This window comes from Anabrus simplex, chromosome 12 (genome assembly GCF_040414725.1).
Source record: "Anabrus simplex isolate iqAnaSimp1 chromosome 12, ASM4041472v1, whole genome shotgun sequence".
Lineage (NCBI taxonomy): Eukaryota > Metazoa > Arthropoda > Insecta > Orthoptera > Tettigoniidae > Anabrus > Anabrus simplex.
The window spans coordinates 91,840,839-91,865,462 of record NC_090276.1 but is presented as its reverse complement, the minus strand read 5'-3'; the positions used below and the strand labels follow the sequence as shown (position 1 = coordinate 91,865,462).

Genomic DNA, 24,624 nt, shown 5'->3' with positions numbered 1-24,624 from the left:
TCGATTTGCAACACGTGGCCTCATTTAGTTCTGTACCTCTTATATTTAAATCGTTTGAAACCGAGTCTAACCATCGTCGTCTTGGTCTACCTCTTCTTCTCTTACCCTCCATAGCAGAGTCCATTATTCTCCTAGGTAACCTATCCTCCTCCATTCGCCTCACATGACCCCACTACCGAAGCCGGTTTATGCGTACAGCTTCATCCATCAAGTTCATTCCTAAATTAGCCTTTATCTCCTCATTCTGAGTACCCTCCTGCCATTATACCCATCTGTTTGTACCAGCAATCATTCTTGCTACTTTCATGTCTGTTACTTCTAACTTATGAACAAGATATCCTGAGTTCACCCAGCTTTCGCTCCCGTAAAGCAAAGTTGGTCTGAAAACAGACCAATGTAAAGATAGTTTCGTCTGGGAGCTGACTTCCTTCTTACAGAATACTACTGATCGCAACTGCGAACTCACAGCATTAGCTTTACTACACGTTGATTCAATCTCATTTACTATATTACCATCCTGGGAGAACACACAACCTAAATACTTTAATTTATTAACCTGTTCTAGCTTTGTATCACCAATCTGACATTCAATTCCATTGAATTTCTTACCTACTGTCATCAATTTAGTCTTCGAGGGGCTAATTTTCATACCATACTCATTGCACCTATTTTTAAGTTCCAAGATATTAGACTGCAGGCTTTCAGCACAATCTGCCATTAAGACCAAGTCGTCAGCATAGGCCAAACTGCTTACTACATTTCCACCTAACTGAATCCCTCCCTCCCATTTTATACATTTCAGCAGATGATCCATGTAAACTACGAACAGCAAAGGTGAAAGATTACAGCCTTGTCTAACCCCTGTAGGTACTCTGAACCAAGAACTCATTCTACCATCAATTCTCACTGAAGCCCAATTGTCAACATAAATGCCTTTGATTGCTTTTAATAATCTACCTTTAATTCCATAGTCCCCCTGTATAGTGAACATATCTTCCCTTGGTACCCTGTTATATGCTTTCTCTAGATCTACGAAACATAAACACAACTGCCTATTCCTCTCGTAGCATTTTTCAATTACCTGGAGCATACTGAAAATCTGATCCTGACAGCCTCTCTGTGGTCTGAAACCTCACTGGTTTTCATCCAACTTCCTCTCAACGACTGATCGCACCCTCCCTTCCAAGATGCCAGTGAATACTTTGCCTGGTATACTAATCAATGAGATACCTCGATAGTTGTTGCAATCCTTCCTGTTCCCTTGCTTATAGATAGGTGCAATTACTGCTTTTGTCCAATCTGAAGGTACCTTACCAACACTCCATGCTAATTTTACTACTCTTATGAAGTCATTTCATCCCTGCCTTCCCACTATACTTCACCATTTCAGGTCTGATTTCATCTATTCCTGCTGCTTTATGACAATGGAGTTTATTCCACTTCCTCAAGCATAATTTCACCAACATCATTTTCCTCCTCCCCATGAGCTTGGCTGTTTGCAGCACCACCAGAATGATTTCCTTTTACATTGAGAAGGTGTTCAAAATATTCCCTCCACCTCTCCAGTAATTCCCTGGGATCTATTACGAGTTCACCTAAATTACTCAAAACACTGTTCATTTCCTTTTTCCCTCCTTTCCTAAGATTCTTTATTACTGTCCAGAAAGGTTTCCCTGCTGCTTGACCTAGTCTTTCCAGGTTATTACCAAAATCTTCCCATGACTTCTTTTTGGATTCAACAACTATTTGTTTCGCTCTGTTTCTTTCATCTACGTACAAATCCCTGTCTGCCTCGGCCCTTGTTTGGAGCCATTTCTGATAAGCCTTCTTTTTACGTTTACAGGCTGCTCTCACTTCATCATTCCACCAAGATGTTCGCCCTTTCCCATCTTTACACACAGTTGTTCCTAGGCATTCCCTTGCTGTTCCTACTACAGCATCCCTGTATGCCACCCATTCACTTTCTATATCCTGAACGTGCTTACTGTCTACTGTTCGAAACTTCTCACTAATCATATCCATGTACTTCTGTCTAATTTCCTCGTCCTGGAGATTTTCTACACTTATTCGTTTGCAGACAGATTTCTCTTTCTCTACCCTAGGCCTAGAGATACTTAGTTCACTACAGATCAGATAGTGGTCTGTATCATCGAAAAATCCGCAGAAAACTTGTACATTCCCAACAGATTTCCTGAATTCAAAGTCTGTTAAGATATAGTCTATTATGGATCTGGTATCCCTAGCCTTGCATGTGTAGCAGTGAATAGCTTTATGCTTGAAGAATGTATTCGTAACAGCTAAACCCATAATAGCACAGAATTCCAGCAAACGCTTCCCATTCCCATTAGCTTTCATATCTTCCCCACGTTTACCAATCAACTTTTCGTATCCTTCTGTTCTATTCCCAACTATCGCATTGAAATCGCCCATTAGCACTATTCTATCCTTGCTGTTGACCCTGACCACGATGTCACTCAATGCTTCGTAAAACTTGTCAACTTCATCCTCATCTGCACCCTCACATGGTGAATACACGGACACAATTCTTGTCCTGATTCGTCCAACTTACAAATCTACCCACATCATTCGCTCATTTACGTGCCTAACCGAAACTATGTTGCGTGCAATGGTATTCCTGATAAAGAGCCCTACCCCAGACTCTGCCCTTCCCTTTCTAACACCCGTCAAGTACACTTTATAATCTCCTATCTCTTCCTTGTCATCTCCCCTTACCCGAATATCACTTACTCCTAGCACATTCAGATGCATCCTCTTTGCTGACTCAGCCAGTACTACCTTCTTTCTTCCATTAGCCCCATTAATATTGATAGCTCCCCATCGAATTCCATTTCGTTCGCCAAGTTGTTTCCAAGGAGTCCCTCGCCTGTCAAATGGGAGTGTGACTCCATTACTCCCATAGGTCCAAGGCTTGCTTAAAATGTTCTGAGCTCGGTAAATTCATGAAGCAGGATGCTACCCTACTTGGACATAGTCCAAGTGAGGATCTCTCCTCTAACGGGTTATGGACCACCGGTGAATTGTATAGTCCTAGCCGCCTGAGCACCCTTAGAATTGTTAGAAAATTTGAGATGTTATAAAGAGCAATTAGCAATAAACTTTTCAGCTGGTTTTGGCTGGCTTTTTAGATTTCAAAGGTGCCATAACGTTGTGCTCTCAGTGCCAATATTGAAACCATTGAACCATTCTGAAAAAATTTGAATTAACTTATCAGTCAGCAAGGTACATACCTAAATCACCTGTACAATGCGAACAAAACGGGCCTTTATAGAGAGCTTTGCTTGAGAATGTGAGACTGAAAAGAACACTACGGGAAGAAAAATAAGTAAAGAACGGTAGTCTGCTTTATGTGCGCAAATGCCGATGAGAGCCAAATGCTGAATTCCGTTCTTGTAGGGAAGAGTAAACAACTATGAGCGATCAAAGGCATTATGCAGAAATTGCCTGTGCATTATTACCGTTCCAACATTCTTGTTTTACAAGAGAAATTATGCTTGATTGTTTTCACAGTGAAGCATTGCCAGAAAACAGAAAATATTAAATGGAAGACAATGATACTTGCAGATGAAGTGAGAGCAGTAATCTTACTGGACAATGCTCCAGCTCATCCAGATGCAGAAAATGTTTCTAGCAAAGATGGGAGGATAAAATACATATTCTTCCTGCCTAATACGACATCCTTGACTCAACAGTTGGACCAAGTCATCTTATCCATGGCCATGAGACTGTACAAAAAGAGGTTTCTGAATAATGAAGTCCTGTAATTTGAAGAAACTACTGTACTAATGGAAAAGACAGAAAGAGGACAACAAACTCTGCAAAAGTTAAAGAACTAATTTGTGGTCCATGATATACAATTTTGCTGATACTGTAAGAAGTACAAAAACTTCAGTATTGGTGAATGCGTGGAAGAAACTTTTATTGGATGAAGATGTGGAACCAGATGAAAATGGGTGTCAGAGCCATGATTTTTATGAACCCATGCTGAGTAATGACATTTGGGGCACAACTAGTGTCCGAGTGTTAGGAAAGGTGTTGCTCATAGGATCAGTCGTGCTGCAGTGGCACCTTCTGGTCCATTGAGGAAAGCAATGGCAAACTACCTCACTCCTCATCTTGCCTAGTACGCCTCATTTGGGCTCTGCCATTGGTTTTTGCAGTTTCCCTTTGGTGGTGCTATTTGACGATCCAACCAGCTTCTGGGCTGATGGTCTAACAGACAGACATGCTTCAAGAAGGTGAAAAGGAATTTCTGTTGGAGAATGTTGAGGCATGGCTGGAAACTGTTGAAGATGATCCTGGTTATCATAATTTAACAGAAGAGGAGATTGTGGACAGTGTGACAACAGCTGAAGAACTTTGCGAATGAAAAAGAGGCCTGCAGTTTTCCAAAAATAAAGCTGAGTAATGTGAAAGAACATTTAAACCAAGTAATCTAGTTTGTTGAAGGAAGTTACAGTGAAAGCATATCTGCGTACTATGACCGCTAGACACATACCTTCCAAACTGCCCCAACAGAATATAGACGAGTTCTTCAAACTAAATTCTACAGCAAGAGTTTGAAGTGATGCAGAGCCAGGTCCGTCAGGCTCATAATAATATGGGCTTCACGAGTGTGCTGCATTGTATGTATTGGTTTACATTTTAGTGTGTAGTATATTTAGGCTTATGTCCTTAAATCTTACATCACTAGATGTCTGCTAGACAATGCACGGAGGGATGATTGCGCTTCCCCCACTCTTCCGGTAACATTTTTGCTTTTCCTTCCCATTACCTTTCCCAGTATGTACGCTACCCTCAGAAAGCGTGGAATTTCTGTTCTGCTTTATTTCATTGTGGTGTTACAGAGGTGCTGTCGCCTGAGGAATGAATGGTTAGGTAATAACATGACAATATGGACTGTAGAAGGAAGACCCGATGCACACTTCTTTGTATTTATTTCTACATAATCAACATGTTCCTTGTCAGTGGTTACATAATATACTATCACAATGTTCTAAGGAAAGGAGGAAAACCAGTCTCGCAAACATACAATGCACAGCAGCTGAGTGATGATCTGATTTGATTGCACCAGCTTACGCAGTGGCTGTTGAGAGGAATGTTAGGTGAAATATTCAATGTAAATGCAGAAGTACGCAAACCTGAACAAGAGAAACCTTACCAGAATAAAATATGTGCCTTCTCTCCTTCAGAGTTGCGGAGAATGACTCGTTTTAGTTTTTTGCACTGCTTGCAGTCGGGCAGTATGTGGTGACCACCGATCCAGTACCCGAGTAGAGTGTTTAAGCGACAGGCCTTATAGTGAATCATCGTTTGCAAATATTATTAAGACGTGCTTAAAAGTAGGACAAAATGCCCTCGCCAACCAAGCTGCTGATAAAAAACATGATCGCGTGTTTAATTTCACTACGAATTTGCCGTGGTCATAAAGTGTGATGCTGATTGATATTTTCGGAGAAAATGCAGTGGTAGAGAACAGAGTGTGAGAAATAAATTTCTGCAACTTTCTCTTTTGACTGTATTGAAGGTGATGTTTTCTTAATGTATTGGTAATGATGGAGATGTGCAGGGACCAAGAATCAAACAAGTGCTGTCCATGTAGTAATGACTTTTAGGACTTGAAAATAGAAAACTGTGCTTGTATATGTGTATTTTTAAGTTTTGGTTTACTTTTAGTATCTGCCTAAGGTAACAGTTGCATATATTGGTGGTTTCATTTGCGCAGTCCAAAAGACAAATGGATAGTGATAACATTGGTCAGATGAATGGTTAGTGATAACATTGGTTGTGGGAGAGATTAGTGTTCAAGGGTTAAATGCCCCATAATAAACATGTTTTGTTGCTGTAAACAGACTTTTAATGCACTTTCTATTCTTTTAAGTTATTTGGTTAATTCGGACTCCCGTTCTTCTGATCGACTTAACCCACCCCCCTGCAATTAGTCTGGAGTTAATAAGGTTTTACGGTACTTTAAAAAAAATCTAATGTGTTAAGTTTTCCTTTGGACTTTGCATCTCATTTTTAAGTGTTCATTTGCTTGAAAATGCCTAAGGAAAAGAACAGGCTGGAGATAATAAAATCATTGGCCATTGGTGTCGGTGTAATAGTGACTACTCAGTAGATGATGTCATTATGTACTGTCTAGTTTGGACAGATGAAGTGAAATATGGAAAGAAATTTCAACTGAACAGCATTTGAGAATTTATTAATTATGGCAAAGGAAGGGAAGGACAGGACACCACTTATATGTTATCCGCGAAACTTTTAGTGATACTTCGTCTGCATAGTGCTGAACGGGTAGGCTTCAGTTATCTTCAACATTCATATTGGCAACCTTTGACACAAAAACTATGAATCGATTATGCATTGCCATGAGACATCTGGTGGTATAATTGCAACACTTTAGATACCGTTACTGTTGTTGTTTACACAGCAAAGCCAAAATGCAGGTTAAGATTGAACATGAGTGAGGAAAATACTAAGAAAGACATATCAGCAGCTAACTTATGAGGACTGACCTTCGAGGCATTCCCTTCAGTATCTGTCGCAGATTGGGAGGGGTATTGCAGAAAGGTGAAATAACTGGAGGAGGAATACTGGAGGCAGGACGGTGTCAAGGAAATAGCCATGGACGAGATTGTAATTAAAAGTACTGCAGATAGCAGTGACTGTTGTGAAAGTGATATATCTGAGAATTTATGCTAGGAACAAGATTCGCATCGAGAAATGTTATATAATGTGTGTGTTATACAGTTGTCGGCTTAAGATATAAAGGTTTAGAAAATTCAATTGAACGATCATACTATCAATTCAATTCAGATTTCATTTCCATTCAGTTGGCAGTATTACCGGAACCGGGGTAGCTCCCTCCTTACACCTCACCCCCGTAAAACAAAGTATCACTAAAAGTTTCGCGATTAATATGTCAGACCCTAGTCCTTTGTTTATACATTTTCAGCCGACCTTTATAAGATGCGAGTATACAGCATCCAGTTATATCGTCATTTTTGAACTGCATACAGTCAAACCTCATTAAGACTTCTGTAGGGGACAAAACAAAAAAGTTAAGCGAGAAAACTTACTACTGGTTACACAAATAAAAACTATCCAACAGGGATATGGAAACACTAAATACGACTTTTTCCGACATCAGGGTATTTTAGTCGTGTATCCACGGGTACAGTGTAAACTATATCTACCCTATCTAAAGATGAGAAGAAAGTATTAATAAAGGTATGAAAAACACGAGAGAACAAATATGAAATTTTTTTACAGGGGCTTATAAAATAACAAGTGCTCTGAAAGTTGTGAAAAACACCAAACAACAAATATGAAAACGTGCACAGGGGCCAATAAAAATATCAAAAGTATTATTGCAGATCACACTCTTTCTAAAACAAATCATAGTAGAAGCCTTTTATTCTTGAGCAGTGTATTATTAGACATTATTCTCTGGTCACACTGACAATGAATTGGAGGTTACAGTCGACCATGTGTGACTGGCAGAAATGACTTTAGCTGCCATTTTGAATAAAACAAAACTTCGATCAACTTGAGTGATCGAGTCGAAACTCGAAGGTGCGAGTTCAAGATTCGCGACTTCTGCGCGCTTCAGGATGCGCACGCCAGTCCACTTTGTGACAGATTTCAATTTTGTCTTCATTAGTAAGGAATTTCACGACTTTTTCCATATCCATAACCAGGCTATCACAAGACATATGTACTACGCTAGTCAATTTCAAACGTTTATGTTTAATCCAGATGCAGGCTACCGTATCACGCGACAAATATTTGGTACACTTCACTGTTCCACTCAGTACAAAATACCTGCATTTCTAACTTCGGAATGGAATGCGAAATACAAGCACAAATAGGCTCACTGTGTTATTCAGCAATCTCGCTGCTAACCGGCAAGCAAAACTGAACATTCCTGAGGCTAGCAGCTTGTGAAGTTCAGGAATTCAAGGCCTTTTCCCGCGATGGCTTTTACCAGAGAAATCACGTTCCCTTCACAAGGGATGACAAATAGCAGTTTCAGGGCTAGGAAAATTGTGATTGTACTAAGCGGTAATAGCGAAAATTCTTGACAAGACAAGTGAGGTATTTTTGTAAAGATTTAATATGATTAGACTCAGGACTTTGAATTTACAACGTGTTAAGCGGGAAAACGATTTAAAACACACTAATGAGGTTTGACTGTATTTCTTTATATCCCAGTCTAGAAAGCCAAGAGTTACGGCCGAGGGGATCCGTCATGCTGACCACATTTTCCGCTTTCTTTATGCATAATTTTATCTATACCGTATTTGGAGTATTTTACTGCGTGAAAGTCCAGGCCCTAATAATAATACTGTATTTACGCGAATAATCCCTGCCACTGAATACTCCCCGCACCTAACTTCAGGAAGGCTGATTTTGAAAAAAAAAATGCCAACATTGACTCAAATAAAACTCGCACCCCAATTTCGTGCCTCAGTTTTTTAAATAAAATGTGCGGGTATTATTTGCGTAAATACGTTACTTAGGACCCTGAAATTTTGACCTTACGAAAGCTAACCACGTAACCAGTTGTGTTCTTTTTACAAAAATATGTCTGACATTCTGTATTAGAGTATCTTTCAATAATGTCACTTTATCTTGTTCCAGGTTCAGAGAACGATGCTCCTGATGTGTTTTCTGATGAACAACTGTTTATTGTTCTGGAGCTAGCACATGCAGGGACTGACCTAGAAAGTTACGTCTTGAACTCTGCAGAGCAGGCCTTGGCGGTGTTTGTGCAGGTATTACAATTTGAGTGTTGGCAAGATACTGATGTTTTCATGTTATGTGTCATAAAATGCAGTAAATAGGATAAGAAAAGACCTCTTTGTTTGTAATTATTCTCTTGTCATTACACATCACTATTGGTTATACAAATAGTGTTTTCGTTATGACCCTTGACGTGAAAATGTCTTTCTTTTCTGTCCAGCGCTGGGCATGTACTAGCGTTGAAACGTCCGTCACAAAGTGTGACACTATTTTCCAACGCTGATAGAGTGGAACCTGGATTATCCGTTTCCGGAAAGTACGTTTTCCCGGATTATTCGTTCAGTTTGCGTGGTCCCGTGAGCATCCTGATTAAATCGCGTAGAAATCCCGCATTACCCGTTCCTCGAAGAAACTATTTCCCGGATCAACTGTCCAGAAATTTTAGTCCCATCAACGTTAAATCCTCGATCAAATGTTTATCAAGAATCTGTATCCCACGAAAGAACAGCTACGGCACACGTGTGTATCTTGGCATTAACGTCCTGCCATTGCGATAATTAGAGCAAGTACTGTACTGGGAAAGCGATCAGCGGTGAACTTGCATAAAGGACCATTTTAACATCGCATTTGGGTGGTATTGTTTTGAGAATCCTCGGAAATCATAAAGTGAAGAGTGCCCGCAACAATTGGAAGGGGCAGCGCACATTTTGACAGCTATACTTGAAGAAGGAATGAGTTTCATCTAATGTTCATACTTGTAAAACGTCTACATTATGACCAAGATTAGATGTTTGTTTGTTTTTTTTTTTTTAATATCGCCAAACAGGTTTTCGTTAATTCCCTAAGGGCACTGTATAGTCACTGGGCTTTCAGGCAGGAATCAAAACTGCTCCTTCTTAATAGAATCTAGTATTTTAATATCATATATAACTATGTTGTTGAGACCAGAACAGATGTTGCACCTTAACACGTTACATACATACAGCTATGGGAGGTCTTGGGATTGCCTATTACTGTTATAGTCCTAATATAAGACAGGAAATTTTTCGTTTTTGTGTTAAAATGTCATAAAAAACCGTCATTTTATTTGCCCACGATACATTTAACCCTTTCCACTCAAGTTATTTGTAAGTCCTGATTTCTCCCAACTCGTATTTATTTCTGTCAGCATTCTTCAAATTTTAAAACCTGGTATTAAGGACTGGTTGTAACAATATATACAGGAAGGAACTACAAAATTAATGAATGTATGGTATTTACATGACACAAAATCATGTTTTTCACTTTCTTAACAGTATGTCTTGAGTGTGTGGAAGCGTTCAAAGCAAATGCCTGGATGGAGCCCTGTTTGCTTATCCAACCAGTATTCACTAAAGTAATTCTGCATTTCTGCCTTACTGTTCATCCCTATGTTGATAATTACACCAAAAAATGCCTTCAGCTCTCCTAAAGTCACAGCTTTCCAAGAAAACCAGATCTCTTCCAAAGTGGAGTATTTTGCTGTATTTTCATTTTGGCAAATTTGTTTGTCTCATGGACAATAGAGGTTATCAACTGATCAGTAAAAAATAGCTAACAGTACTCTAGTTCTATTTTAGGTCTATTGCCACAGCTCATGAATCCACTGACTAATCTGTAAGGAAATTTGGCTAATCCTGCATCACCTGTTCTCCACAATCTGCAAGGTATGTTTGAAGTCAGCACTGTATGACTGGGACCGGGACGAGTCACAATACTATCGCCTCCTCTATGATTTCTTGCGACGCTGATATCAATATCCTCATTTGAATCACTAATGGATATATCACTTTCATCGCCAGATTCCAAATTTTCATCACTTTCATGGTCACTATCATCAAAATCAGCCGAAAGAGACTCAAGAATCTCAGCTTCTGTCAAACTGTGCTCTGCCATTTGCTTCACGCGACTGCTTTCCATTGTCATGGAAACAGAGCAATTTTGCCAAGCAAATAGAAACTAAAACACACCTATTTGGTTTCTTTCAGTTTCCAGAAGGGGCCAGCACTTACGAAACGAAGTACAAAAGCACTGGCATTCCAGGTAACCTAGCAATGAGCGGCGAAACATTGTGTCGACTCAGGGTCGACACACGAGCTATAACGCTAACAGATGGCTGTCAACCTCAGGTCGACACATGAGTGGAAAGGGTTAAAAAGCTTGAATCATTTTCCACTCACACTGACTCGTGCAGCACACTTTCCAGCTGAGCTCAAGGTCACTAATAATCGTAATTTCTGAAGTTTTGATGATATATTTTCTCTTTCCAATTTGTTTGTGATTGGTGACGGGCAGGATACTTACATTCAGAACCATATTCTCAAATTCAGCATAATCTTTGAAAGTTGATGTAGGCCAATTTACGCGGTGAAAGATTTTGAGAAACTGACAACGAACAGTATACCGGTGACCAAATTACAATGGAAGATTAAGGGGAAAAAAGAGATTTTGCTATCATGTTGGGTGCTTTTGTAACTAATATACTTCATTTTATTAGATTAGTGAATTGTAAACTTCTTGTGGTCGATTGTTGTTTGGCTTCACAACTATGCCTAAGTAATTTTTTTTTTTTTTTTCCACCTGATCGATGACACTAAATTGCCTAAGGCAACTTATTGGTTAAAAGTGGTACGATTTGTATCTTATCCTTCCTCAACACCATTTAACTTCAATTTCTTTTATTCTTCTCTTATTTCACTATCACTCTTCCTCTATTAATTTATTCTACCTTTTCTAAAAAAAAAAAAACCTACCTTCATTTCGGTTCTCCTCATTCAAATTTTAACTCTTGTCTTGCGCCAACTTCGACTACTTCAGTCATGTATAATATAACTATTTATAATAGTTTATGTAAATCCGCCTTTATCAATACACTCATTAAATGAAAGAAACATTATTAATTAAACCATACATGTTTCGGGAAATCTCAACCATTCCCTTCATCAGTGGTTAGATCAAAGAATAACACAATATGACACAATCTTTTGTTTTACAATTTTAAAAAAATAGCGCACTGTGCATATATGTTTTCATTTGTTTTCCGATATTGCGCTTTTTACTATATTTTTTTCTCTTTACAATTGTTTTTTCAAGTCAACTGTTTTCCAAGAACTCAGCAGGAGAACAATTACTCATTCAATTATACTGAATTACGTTGTATATTTCTATATACCGTATTTACTCGTGTATTAGACCCCCTCGCCTATTAGACCCCCCCCCCCGGCTTTTTGAGACCAAGAGAATGGAAAGAAATAAATCTCGCATATTAGACCCCGTAACGAAATTCAGCTGAGACCAATAAACGATTCCACTTCATAGCGGGTACTACAAGCTGTACTGCAGCTCTGATGACATCGTACAAATGTGTGTACAAGTTTGCGCACATTTTCTTGAGCCCTCAGCTGCCTTTTGCCAGATCGGCACAATCGGAGCTGACAGCTTTATCTGCGACAGCCACTACAGCAGTACGGTACAAGCATCACAGAATATTGTTCGAGTTCGTAGGTGGATTAGCGTAAACGGAGAAATAGGCCTACTACTTTTTTATTCTCGACTTTCCAACTACAGACTATCACAGTACGTGTGAAAATTGCCAGCATGTCAGAAAATACGGTGGCGAGTATTCCTCCGTAGACTCGCAATCGGCCATCAGTGAATGAATTGAGACTTAAAATGTCCCGTAAAAGCTGATATAATCAGTACTTGTGACGCAAATGGCTGTTTATGAAAATATGCTTTGAATTCTTAACAAACTTTGTTACTGTTGGTTCCATTGCTGGCTGGTTGGCCTCCCTGCAGGAAGAGAGGCGGAAGTGAAACTCTCCACTCACCGCAGCTTTCTACACTGAGAGAGCTCAAGGTTCGTCCGTCCGACCCGCCCGATTCAAGCTCACACCAAAATCGTGTGATACGTCTGTCTTATAGTTAAGAGATGTCTATTTCCGTAGCTTTAGCACTATTAGCTGCCGATACGGTTTGCGATCTTGAACATTTTCATCAGTAATTTGTGTTTTCTTCATCTCTCTAGGATAGCGTAGTTCACAGCATTAGTGCAATAACGTAGTTTTTTATGCGTTTAATAGTTTATTGTAGCTGTAGTTTTATTGATATTTGTGTGTTGGTTAGTGTATCTAGTTCTGTGTGTACCATGTCTCGTTTATTCCGGGAAATACACGTGGCAAGAAAGTTACTTGAGTCTCGGATCAGTGGAGTGTTTTGTTTTGTACACCATAGCCTCCCTTAACTGTAAGTACTGTAATTTGTTATTTCCTCACTCTCTTTTATTCTTGTATTCTCATTTTAGTGCCGGATGTTGTTAGTAAGTGTATATTTTGTGAATTTATTTTACCTCATGAATAATTATCTTTTGGAGTACAGTATTACATTTTATGCGGGCTGTGCGCCGCGGTCGTATTGCATCAGCTGAGCGTTGGTAACGTAGGTACGACGATGCTCGCGTGTTTCCCGAACTATCAAATACAACTGACAGTGACAAATGACTGGCCATTAAGTTCTTTTTCATTATTTTGTGTTAACATTGCTTAATACGGTAAATAAAAGTGATTGATTATATTTAAAATATATGTAAGCCTAAAAGTCATGTTCACCATTGTCTTTTTAAATTTATAAATTTTCGAACGAAAATAGCCAGTAAAACGCAGAATACATTCATAAGTTTATTAAAGAATAGTGTAGAATGTTTACGTGTACAATTTATAGCCTAGAAGTCATGTGTTCACTGCACGAAATTTGACGTTATCGCATATTGGACCCCCCTTCGCATTTTTTGACTGTAAAAGTGAAAAAAAAAAGGGTCTAATACCTGAGTAAATACGGTATACGTACTTAAGTTCCCGCAACCGAGGCAAATACTGGATCTTCAGGATGTTCTCCATTCTACTTTGGCGTTCGAGACCACAGCGCATGACCTTGAGTGTGCCGCGCTGATCACCGGGAGCTGGCAGTTTGCTTCTATAAATCTATTCGTCTTCAACTTCAACATATTTATGGATCTTCATATGTTGTTCGATAGTGTTGTAACTTTGTACCTGACGGTGTGTAAAAACTGACCCATTTGACCGTTCTCCACTATTCATAAACATTGTGAGACTTTACCTATCATTGCGTGTGCCGTACTACCATTCATTCTTTTAAGTGACTCACAATTTCTACCCCCATCATCAATTTATATTTCATCTTATACCGATCCAGAGTTCACTTAATCTTTTTCTTTTTCATATGCATTGTTTTTCATGTTTTTTATGTTTTGAACGGCTGACGATGACCTGGACTAGGGTCGAAACCGGTCCCATTTCTAATTACTATTAAATAAGAATGTAATCACTACATTTCTTTCTCTTATGTATTGAATAGGTTGAACCTCTTTTTCAGTTATTCAATTTTAATGGTATCGTAATATCGAAGAACCCTTTGAAAATTTTCCGGCAATACCTATTTCACGCGTCTCTACCATACAACGATTCATCAGGAAAATCTTCTTACTTGTTATAAAACTTTTACTTTCACTCAGTGTTAAATATAACTGGCTGCTGCTACACGCACTTTTCACTTGCCGGCTTCGGCTAACTTCAGCGGCTAGCGATGTATAGGCCTAATCGTGGACGTTGAAGGTCAACGAACAAGTTTATTGCGCCACGGTATGGCAATTCCGCCCTTGCGTTTTTTGTGCACATTCTTCACAATTTCATCTGCGACTTCTTTAAAGTGTTCATGTTGCGGACCACAGATGCATTTTTTTTGTGCATTACGCATTTTTAAGCTATCCTTGTTTTCTCGCTAACGCAGAATATTGGCTTTGCCATATTTTCTTTCGGCCGCACGATGATTCTACATTTCCGAGTGTTTAATAACCATTTACTTAAATTTGTGATAATAATATCGACGAGCACTCGCTGAAAATTTGCCGGCAATATGTGTTCCACGTATCTTTACTGTACGATGATCCATCACGAAAATATTCCTGCTATCTATAAAACTTAATTTTACTAAGCGTCAGGTACAGTGAACGCGTTATAACTCTGCTACTGAGTAGCCATGGCCTTTCTAAGAATTCGAAGGCTCGCATTTTTTAGGCCATTCTGCAGATTTGAGAAACGATTGTGTAGAGAGGCTAATATAATGTCATTCTCTCTTCACTATTTCCCGAGATCCAGCGACGTTACACATAGGCACTGAACAACCGGTCGCTGCGGGCTAGCGATGTATAATAAAGAGACGGTCGTTTATTGTCAACGAGTTTTGTGTGCACGCGCCGGGGGGGGGGATAGCACCGTGGTTACTACGGTAGTTGCCAAGGCCGCGAATGCAAGGCGACCCTTGATATTTAACATGATACTCTGAGGAAAAAAATTGTCGTCTTCAATTCGGAGAAATATGGTATCACTCCAGAGGGTTCTGTGGAAAACATTTCTGTTTTCTTCTTCAAACGGCGTCACCTAACCTAACCTAACATAACCGCACCTATGTGTATCATGAAAACACATTTCAAATGCATGTAAAGAAATAACCTCCTCGCTAAAATTTACATAGGAATAGCCATTCTGAAATTTAAGTAGACGCGAGAAAATATAAACTATCCTCTGAAATCAGTGATGTACTCTGCCACATCTAGAGATGCATGACATTCTTACTTAATTTCAGTAGCCTGTATAACATAAAATTAAGAAACCGTTAACTTCAGCCTTTATTTTTAACGAGTTAACAACTGCTATCGGCCACGTTATTTACGCATTTATTACGAAAACGTGTTTCCCTCTTTCATTTCGAATTTCCTTTAGAAAACAACAGTCGACGGGTATTACTAGGCTAATCAACTCCAACATCGCCTTCGAATGTCAACTAGAAAGCTCGCAAATGTACATAGCGAGAAAACTATACCGTACCGAAGATGATTGATCGCATTTTGCGGCAAACATTTCAGTTTTATTCAAACAGCGTGACCTAACCTCACTTAACCGTACTATATTTATCATGAATACTTACATACGGTATTTCTAGCGCCAGTAGAAAACACTCTTATCGCTATAAATTTACATGATATTAGCCTTTCTGAAATTAAACAGGTGCGAGAAAATAGAAACTGACCTCTGAAATCAATTATGCACGCTGCCATATCTTGAGGTGTATTTCATCCTTAAATAATTGCAGTATTTGGCATTAAAATTAAGCGATCATTTCCTCAGCCTTTTTTAACGAGTTAACAAACGTTATCGGGCACGTTATTTACGCATTTATTACGCAAAAGGTCCTCTTTCATTTTGAATTTTCTTTACGGAACAGCAGTTGACGGGTTTTACTTACCGACTCCGACATCGCCTTCGAATGTCAACGAGAAAACTCGCTAGTGGACATAGTGTGGAAACGATACCGAAGGAGATCGATCGCATGCAACATAATCGCTGGGGTGCTTAAATATCGCTAACGGAAAAAAATCGCTCGTAATAACGGATGCGTCGGTGATAGTGCTCTCGCTGTAACCGAAGGATAATACAAAGTTTAATATAGGAATTTTGAAGGGACTGGCAAAAACTGTTGTTATGACGGGGTTCTCGTTATATGCCATACTCGCTAAAGCGGACTTATACTGTAACTGTAATATGCTGATCTTTTCTGTGCCTTAGGGTGTAACGAGTTGTTCCTGATAGTGGTCAGTGTGAAAGCGGATTTTCTATGTATTTTGAAAGAAAATCCTTTTTCTTCTCTCGTTGTGACCACGTCTAGAAAATTCAGTGATATTTCATCATTTTCTTCTTCCTCTAAAGGAAATTTTATATTGGAATCCAAATTATTCAATATATTTTTTAAAATTTTACTATCGGTGAGTCTGTTATCTATTATAGCATTAACATCGTCCACATATAGTGTCCAAAAATCCAATCCCTCTATTTGATTAATAATCTTCGTGTGTTCCAAATAGTGGAAGTATATATTAGCCAATATTCCTGATGATGGGGCTCCCATTGATAGTCCTTTTTGTCGGTAAATTTTATTATTAAACGTAAAATAATTTTGATTTAACACAAATTCTAACATTAATAACACCTTCAGTTTCTGGTATGCTTATTAATTTGTTCTTCATTAAATTCTTCTTAATGATTCTGATAGTGTCTTCTGTTGAAATGTTTGTATACATTTTATTTATGTCAAACGAACATGTCGTGTGATACGATCCAAGTTTAAAATCTTTAGCTAGATTGCAAAAATCCACTGAGTTTTTGGTAGGTGTTTTACAATGAAATATGTATTTACTTGGTAAGAAATTATGTATAAACCTAGAAGTTTTATAAATGGGGTTATTTTTTAAATTTATGATAGGTCTAATCGGTTCTCCCTGTTTATGCAATTTCAGCAGTGCTCTTGCATTCGGAAGGCTAGGGTTCATATTTATTAAAGTTTGCACATCGTGTTCATTAAACAAGAAAGACATGCGTTTTAACAGTTTTTTAAGATCCCTCTGAATACGTGTTGTCTGTTGTCGAGTCTTTATCAATTGTAGTAAGCGAATTATTATAAAAATCTACCTGTTTTTTCAATATAAACATTTCTATATAGGGCTACAACTGTTCCTCCTTTATCTGCTTTAGTGATTATTAAGTTATTTTGCTTTAAGTTATTTACCGCCTTACTAGCGCCACAAAGTGATTGTAAACCTTTTACTAAAATAGGAATTTTCCTTTTAGCTTCATACCTTATGTCATTCTGTAAATCTACGGGTAGATTCTGTACTGCTGTTTATGTTTCTGCTATTATGGTGATTAAATCATAACTTTTGGTCGAACTAGGCCAATAATTGAAATTAGAGCTTTGACTTAAATATAGGTTTCTTCTTCATTAAATTCAATCTTAGACAAGTTTTTAATTGGAGGTGGATGAACACTATCATCAAATGTAAGATTAGGAACTAACCTTTCTTCTCTATTAGATGCTAAATTTTCCAACTTTAATAATTTATTATCCAAAGTTTGTTTCATTTTAAGTGTGTTCTCCGTTTTCTCATTGATATGTTTCTGGAAAGAATCCCATTCCAGAAGAAGCAAGTTCAGTGGTGCTGAGATATGTGCAAAGTACATTTTCTCATTAAGATGTTTCTTTCTCTTATACATAAATTTAATTTCTCTTTTTAACCATATTTTATTGACTTTCATTTGAGTAAACTTATGATGATTAGAATATATAGTTTTTCTTTGGGCACTTGTAAGAAAAGTGGGTGTTAAATTATGCTTAAGGCATTCCTTCAAAAACACTATAGCTGTTTTCATCTTTAAGTTGAGGTAGGTATTAGCTGCTTTGCTTGCCTGATTAGCATTTGGATTACATAAAATCAGCTTCATGGTTCGTATCGCACTTACACAGATTCACAACTAAGTATTTTTATTTTCCACCTTGTCGATACACTAAATTGCTTAAGGCAACTTATTGGTTAAAAGTGGTACGTTTCATATATTATAAACATCTTCAGCCACATAACACTGTTTAGATGAATAATTCGTATAATGACAAGGTATCAATTCTTTAGAGGAAGTGTCCTTAAAATTAACATGCGCGTAGAGGTATGATTTCCAAGAAAAATGCAATGCTAGTCATAAGTTTGTGCTTAGAATATTTTTTGCGATTTTGAAGACGGAAACCATCGTAAACGTATAAACTAAGCAGTTTGCCTTCGAGGACTTAGGATATAAGCGTAAAAATTGTATAAGTGGAAGATGTATAAATGAAATAACTCGCCGTAATACGTTTAGGATTTTGTTGGGACCGCTGAAAGAAAACTACGTATTAGTGTAGAAAATGTGTAAGTGTGAAATGTATAAAAGAAGTTTTACTGTATATTGTTTCTGACGCCTGGTATGACCTAATTGTCAGTAGTCTTGTAATATTGCTTCCTTTTCTGCATCATTAACTTCCGTTTTACATGCTAGTCAACATTTATACTACACAGTGGCTTGAATGATTTTGCCGGTACAAATTCACTTGAACCACTTATGAATTCTTTTCCAAGATTTCTTTTCTTCTTAACAGCAGTGTTCTTCCACATATTTTCTTATACCAATATACCGTATTTATGCGAATAATCCCCGCATATTTTTTTAAACAATTCGAGGCACGAAATTGGGGTGAGGGTTTTATTTGCGTCAAGGTTGTCTACGCACTCCTGGCTCACCTAGTTTTCGATGCTGAATGTACAGTTATGCTTTGTGCAACTGTAGATGGAAGAAAACTGTCCCCATATGACATATTTAAACAGAAAACAATTCAGACTTTTAATTCTAAACTGACCTTACATTTTTTTTTTTTTAATAGTACCGTATTTTACAGAGTAATTTAAATTCAAAATTTCTCCATGTCATGATAGAATACGTCTTCCGGAACTTGCAGGGGTAGCTTTCCGCACTTTCACTCACTTCGGTGTGATTCACAGTTGAAAATAGAGTGAAATCGTAATTCTTTTGTATTCAGCGTTTTAAGAAAAGCCACAATATCACATAGCAGGCAGTACGCGGAAAAGTAGAATCCGCAAAAACTGGTGAGGGTTGGCATTTCTTCATTACAAGATGGCTGTTAATTCGAAATCACATAATTGGAAGTCCGATTTCTGTATTACAAAGACTTCGAATTAACAAGGTTTTACTGTATCGCAAAACTAACATCAGATATTGCCGGTGTGTCTATTTCAAGTGTTTACATTGCACGAAAAGAATTATCCACCATCGGTCGTGTTACTGTCCAGTAAAAAGTAGACCATGCATGAGAAGTGTTTTAGGCCCGTATTTACCAACGTCGGTAACTTTTGCTGTTATCTTAGATTTTCAAAACTCGGATATGTCATTATTTCGGATAACGCTCACTTCCGTATTCGCCACAGAATTTATTATCTCGGTTTACCAAAAGTAAGTTTACGTTTCAATCTCAGTTTGAACCGCATTTTTTCATACTGATGTACAGAAAACAAATGACTACGTGCTGCCGCCACTATCGAATTGTAAACAAGTTTTTGATTCCATTCGGGGTTTGCAAATAATTTGCATAAATTATGTCCGCTATTGAGCAGAAACGGAGAAAGAAGCCTAATATGACTTTCCAAGAGAGTGAATTGTTATTGAACTTGGTGGCAGAAAGCATTAACAAAGGGAATAAGAAAAACCAATTACAGCCTACACATTGTACGTCACTCAAAAAATAAGTCAGTATTCCTTCATTCTTCATTAAAAGTCACACAGTCGTGTACTGTACAAGATATTAGCTATAATCGAGAATTCATTTTAGGCCTACCTATGTGTTGGGAATTCCAGGCTATGTTCGGAAGCTTTAGATAACCTAAAATGTGTCTGAAAATCATCAGAGGCATCGTAGTCCTGGAAATATGTCGCACGTTCTTTTATCCATCTAGGACGTTTATTAATTGCATAATCTTAATCATATTACTCATCGCTGTGATTTTATCTTTTAGTTAGATATTCCAGCCGCCTACGGGTGTTAGACGTGGAGTGTGACGAACTTGTAAGTAATTTAGGAGAGGATTCTAGTGATGCAAGAGACGATGAATCTTCCCATCTACAGGGAATCGAGCCTATTGCAAGTTCAGATTAATGAAATACCTGTCACGTAAGTAGACCTACTTGCTCATTTTCATGGAAAATATATTTCATAGCAGTGATATTTGCGTAAAGACCATGTGAACCTCGCAGAGTGATACAAAATATTTGTTTATGCCTAAGTTACTCTTCCAATGAAAGGCATTTTAGTTCTTTTCATTTTTTTTCAAAATGAGCCTTTCTAAAATGAGGGTGCGTGCATTATTCGACGGCGGGGATTATTTGGGTAAATACGGTAAATGGTCCGTTATTGTACATTATAAATTTTCCAGCTAACTCATTCCTGGTTGCCAGAGTTTTGCCCCAGTGTGCTAAGTTGGGCTCATCAGTTGGCAAATAGCACACCCACCAAGACGCATGGCTAGTGCATACCGTGGAGGCCACTGCGTAGGCTATTTGGAGCCACCGGCAGTGCCAATGCACTATGAGAGACTTTGTTGCATTACCAAAAATTGATGCCTGTCTGGCCATCCCTATGTGAATCAATATCTGTATCACATATTTTCTTGCCAGGTCCATTTCCTGGTTTTCTTTCTGTAAAGATTAATTTCAAGTCACTGGCTTGATAACATATGCAGTAATATCACAGAAAACGTTGAGTAGTTCTTAAAATTATTTTTCTACACTATCATTGGTAGGGAAATTTCAATGGAGTCAGAAGAATTGGTTCACCTTCCATATTCCATGTTTTATCTATACCAGAATTGTTAAGATTTCCTTCTTCTGCTAGCTCTATAACATGAGCGATTTTATCAGCAGCAAACTTGACTGAATTTGCTCATCTTCAGTAAGAGTTCGATAAGAATTCGTGTTTGATAAACCTGCATGGAAACCTCTTGGTATGTTTAATCTCTAGTCAGTATCTTCTCTAGAATAATAGATACGACTTAATCTCAACTAGCCATTAGGATAACCAGTATGTATGTACTCAATAACGCAGTCTACTTCCGGAGATGCATTTTATTCAATTTTGGAGTACATTATTATGTACGATTAATTTCTTTGTAAACTAAACCCAAATTAAAGCCAATTTTATTTTTATATTTTTTAAATTCTCTCCTAAAATTGGGGTGTGTGGATTATTTGTGTGTATTGGTTAATTTGGGAGTGCCTAATCAAACGGCACAGAAACGGTCTGGAAAAAAGAAAGTATGATATATTCTGGTTACAGGCAACTACTACCTGATCTTATTGAATTGTTTAGACTTAAAAAAAAAAAATACTTTTTGTTCGGGGCGTCGACCTATGAAGATCTTTTGCCCCTACTTGCACCGTATGCGAGGAGCCTGCGTGTATTATGGAAATGGCGGTAGTGTAAAGTGTTGAATGTGAGGAAAGGAACGTTAAGAACGACACAAACACCCAGTGCCCAAGCCAGGGATATTAATCATTTACAATTAAAAACCCTGACCCGGCCAGGAATCGAACCCGGGGCCGCTGGGTGACAGGCGGACGCGTTGCCCCCTACACCGCGGAGCCGGACATTGTTTAGACCTACTATTTCTTTTCAGCCCTGTGAAATGATGTCTCCATTGGACGGGTGAGTTTCTGGTGCACGAATATGAGCCGTGACTAGATTCACACTCGTCCAGTGTGGAGCATCAGTGACGTCCAGTGAAACTGCTGCCTTGGTTGTCGTTTATACTATCCTCAGTGCAACTGGTAGTGGGTAAGTGCAACCATAAAGTTCGACTGAAAACTACTCAAGAATGACTGAGGGTACAGATGAAGATAGAAAGCAGATATAAACTTGTTGCTGTTGGTATAACTTGTACTGCTGCCATATTACTACCATTTTGGGGGCATCATATCATTGACTGTCAGCGATGCTTTAGTTGTTTTGAACCCTCTTACTGAGTGAATTCCTTAAACAGAATAATCCATTTGCTTTTCTGAGGAAGTTGGCACCATTTATTATATTCTGCATCCCAGGCCTTTAAGTATTTGTATAGTATAACATTTTCATTTTATTTCATTTTCAAAACCCATTAAAAGGGATGTAGAGATTGTGAAAAATCAAAGTACAGAATTACAGGATTATTCATAAAGATGGTAACACTTTCAAATATTCAGCATTTATTCATTTTTCAAGATAAAGCAATACAACAAACGGGAATTAATATAATTGGTTGAGAATAACTCCCAGAAGTTTTTTACTATGTGGTATTTCAGAGTGCTCTATGTGAGCATCAGGTGATATGGCATATGTCCACACATTATCATCATCTTCCTTCCAAGTTTTGGGCCATGTGTCCCGTTACGGTCTTGCATTTTTCTTTTTGCAAGACTTGAAAGCCATCAAATGTCCTTCCGACGGGTTGCTAGCCTGAAGGAAGTAAGACCATTGGTGGGGCTGCCACCTGTCAGCTAATGGACTACCGGTAGCTGAAAATACAGCATTTCTTCCGTAATTGATGTAACGGTTATACCGCCATGACTCGGTCGACGTAGCTCGTCTGTGGGAACAGGTTTGTTCATCCCGGGAAGGTGAGGTTGGCATTTGGGCAAGATAGGTTATGTCATCATCATCATCATCATCATCCTTCCAATTTTATTTATTTACTCGTGTCGGAAGCATACTTAATCATACAGTTGAAAATAAAGTATAATTAAACTATTTACAAAAATTAACAGACGAAAGAAAGTAGACCAAATTTACTGTACATCTAGATGGTGTTTTGCCAAAACTGAACCACACCTAGGGCGTTGTCTTCAGCAAGCATTAAATCTTGCTGTGAGCATGAAAATGGGCAGGGAGGACATTGATACATATGGCTCACTGTTTGTTCTTCACCACAGTCGCATTTGCTGTCCTCTGATGTGAAGCCCCATAACTTAAGTGAGGACTTAGCCCTGCCGACACCAGTTCTTAATCGGTTAAGGGACCTCCAAACACTCCAGTCTATATTGTAGCCTGCCGGAAGTTGTTCACGCGGCTCCATCCATTCTTTATTATTATTTATAAATTTCATTTTCCGTATTGATAGATTCAGTGTATAGACAAGAAATGTGTTTTTCCACCAATCAATACACAATACTAAATTCAAACTCAAGACCTGCAGTTTACCATATTAAAACTTACTAGAGTACATCACACTTGGATTATATAACACAATAAAATGTCTTCATGACAAAGGTCTGTATCAATATGACTCATATCAGCCTCAGAACGTTCTCGAAGAATACCTCACACAGCTAATATCAACATGACATAGAAGCAAAGGAACCACACAGAAGATAGAAGAATGGAATCTATGCAACATGAAGTAAATTTTTAACAAGTTGTGATGTTTGGGACATCACTGAATGTTTTTAATTATTGAACTATATATTTAATTGATAAGATGTATATATTTAATCACTGATAGGTCATTTTAAATTAATATGTGTATATATATATATATAGGGCTTTTATCTTTTTTTTTTTAAAATTCAGACTCTCTTTCAGACTCACATTCTTATTCAGATTCTGATTCTGATTCTCACGCTTGGAAGATACTCTTACTATGATTCTACGTCTACACATCGGAGAAGATTTTAACTTAGTTCACTTCGCATCTGAGTATATTCTACTCAAAAGTTACTCTCATTGGGACTTGTTATCTCAATGACGAGAGGTAGTCAACGGGAGACCGGTTCTGACTGGTATAGGGCAGGAGAGCTTTTATTATGAGTTTAGCTACGCTACTGTTCTGTAATTCGGAAGAATACAAGTGTATTCTCTCCATGAACATAACCCATGGTGGTTTTGCATTTAAAATTAGGACTCATTACGACTTTATGTAAGGAGTACAATAGGAAGTGTTAAAGACAGGAAATGTGGTTGTAGGACTGGAATCCAACAACAGATGAGGCAGCCTGTACGAGAGATCCACCCATCTTCAGCTTCAAGACAACAGAGTCTACATTTGGTGAGCTTATGGCATAAGTTACTGCAAGTCTTTGCGCAACAGTTCATTTTCTTAGAGTTAATTTCATTCACTTTTTCTTTTGCTTCCGTAAGTTCAGATTTCGTTAATACGCCGTTACGTCACGTTTTTCATCTTAATAAATAGCTGTTTTAATTGGTATTTTATGAAATAATTATTAATGATCCTTAAATTCCAAGTTAGTGTACTTAATGATTTGTGTTCCGTTCACCCCACCCCTGGGAGTTTTTTGAGTCTCATTACGTATTTTTATTTATTATTATTATTATTATTAATTATCTACTTTTGTTTTCAAGCCATAA

At 38.0% G+C, this 24,624-nt stretch overlaps 1 protein-coding gene across 5 annotated transcripts in view; it reads left to right on the top strand.

The window, feature by feature from the left end:
* The window catches only part of Haspin (haspin), a 369,818-nt gene that overhangs the window by 260,322 nt on the left and 84,872 nt on the right, over window positions 1–24,624 (top strand). For all 5 annotated transcript variants that reach the window (XM_068229912.1, XM_067156416.2, XM_067156420.2 and 2 more), the window contains one exon: window positions 8,665–8,798. In XM_068229912.1, the coding sequence (XP_068086013.1) occupies window positions 8,665–8,798 (134 nt within the window). The remainder of the gene's footprint in view (window positions 1–8,664; window positions 8,799–24,624) is intronic.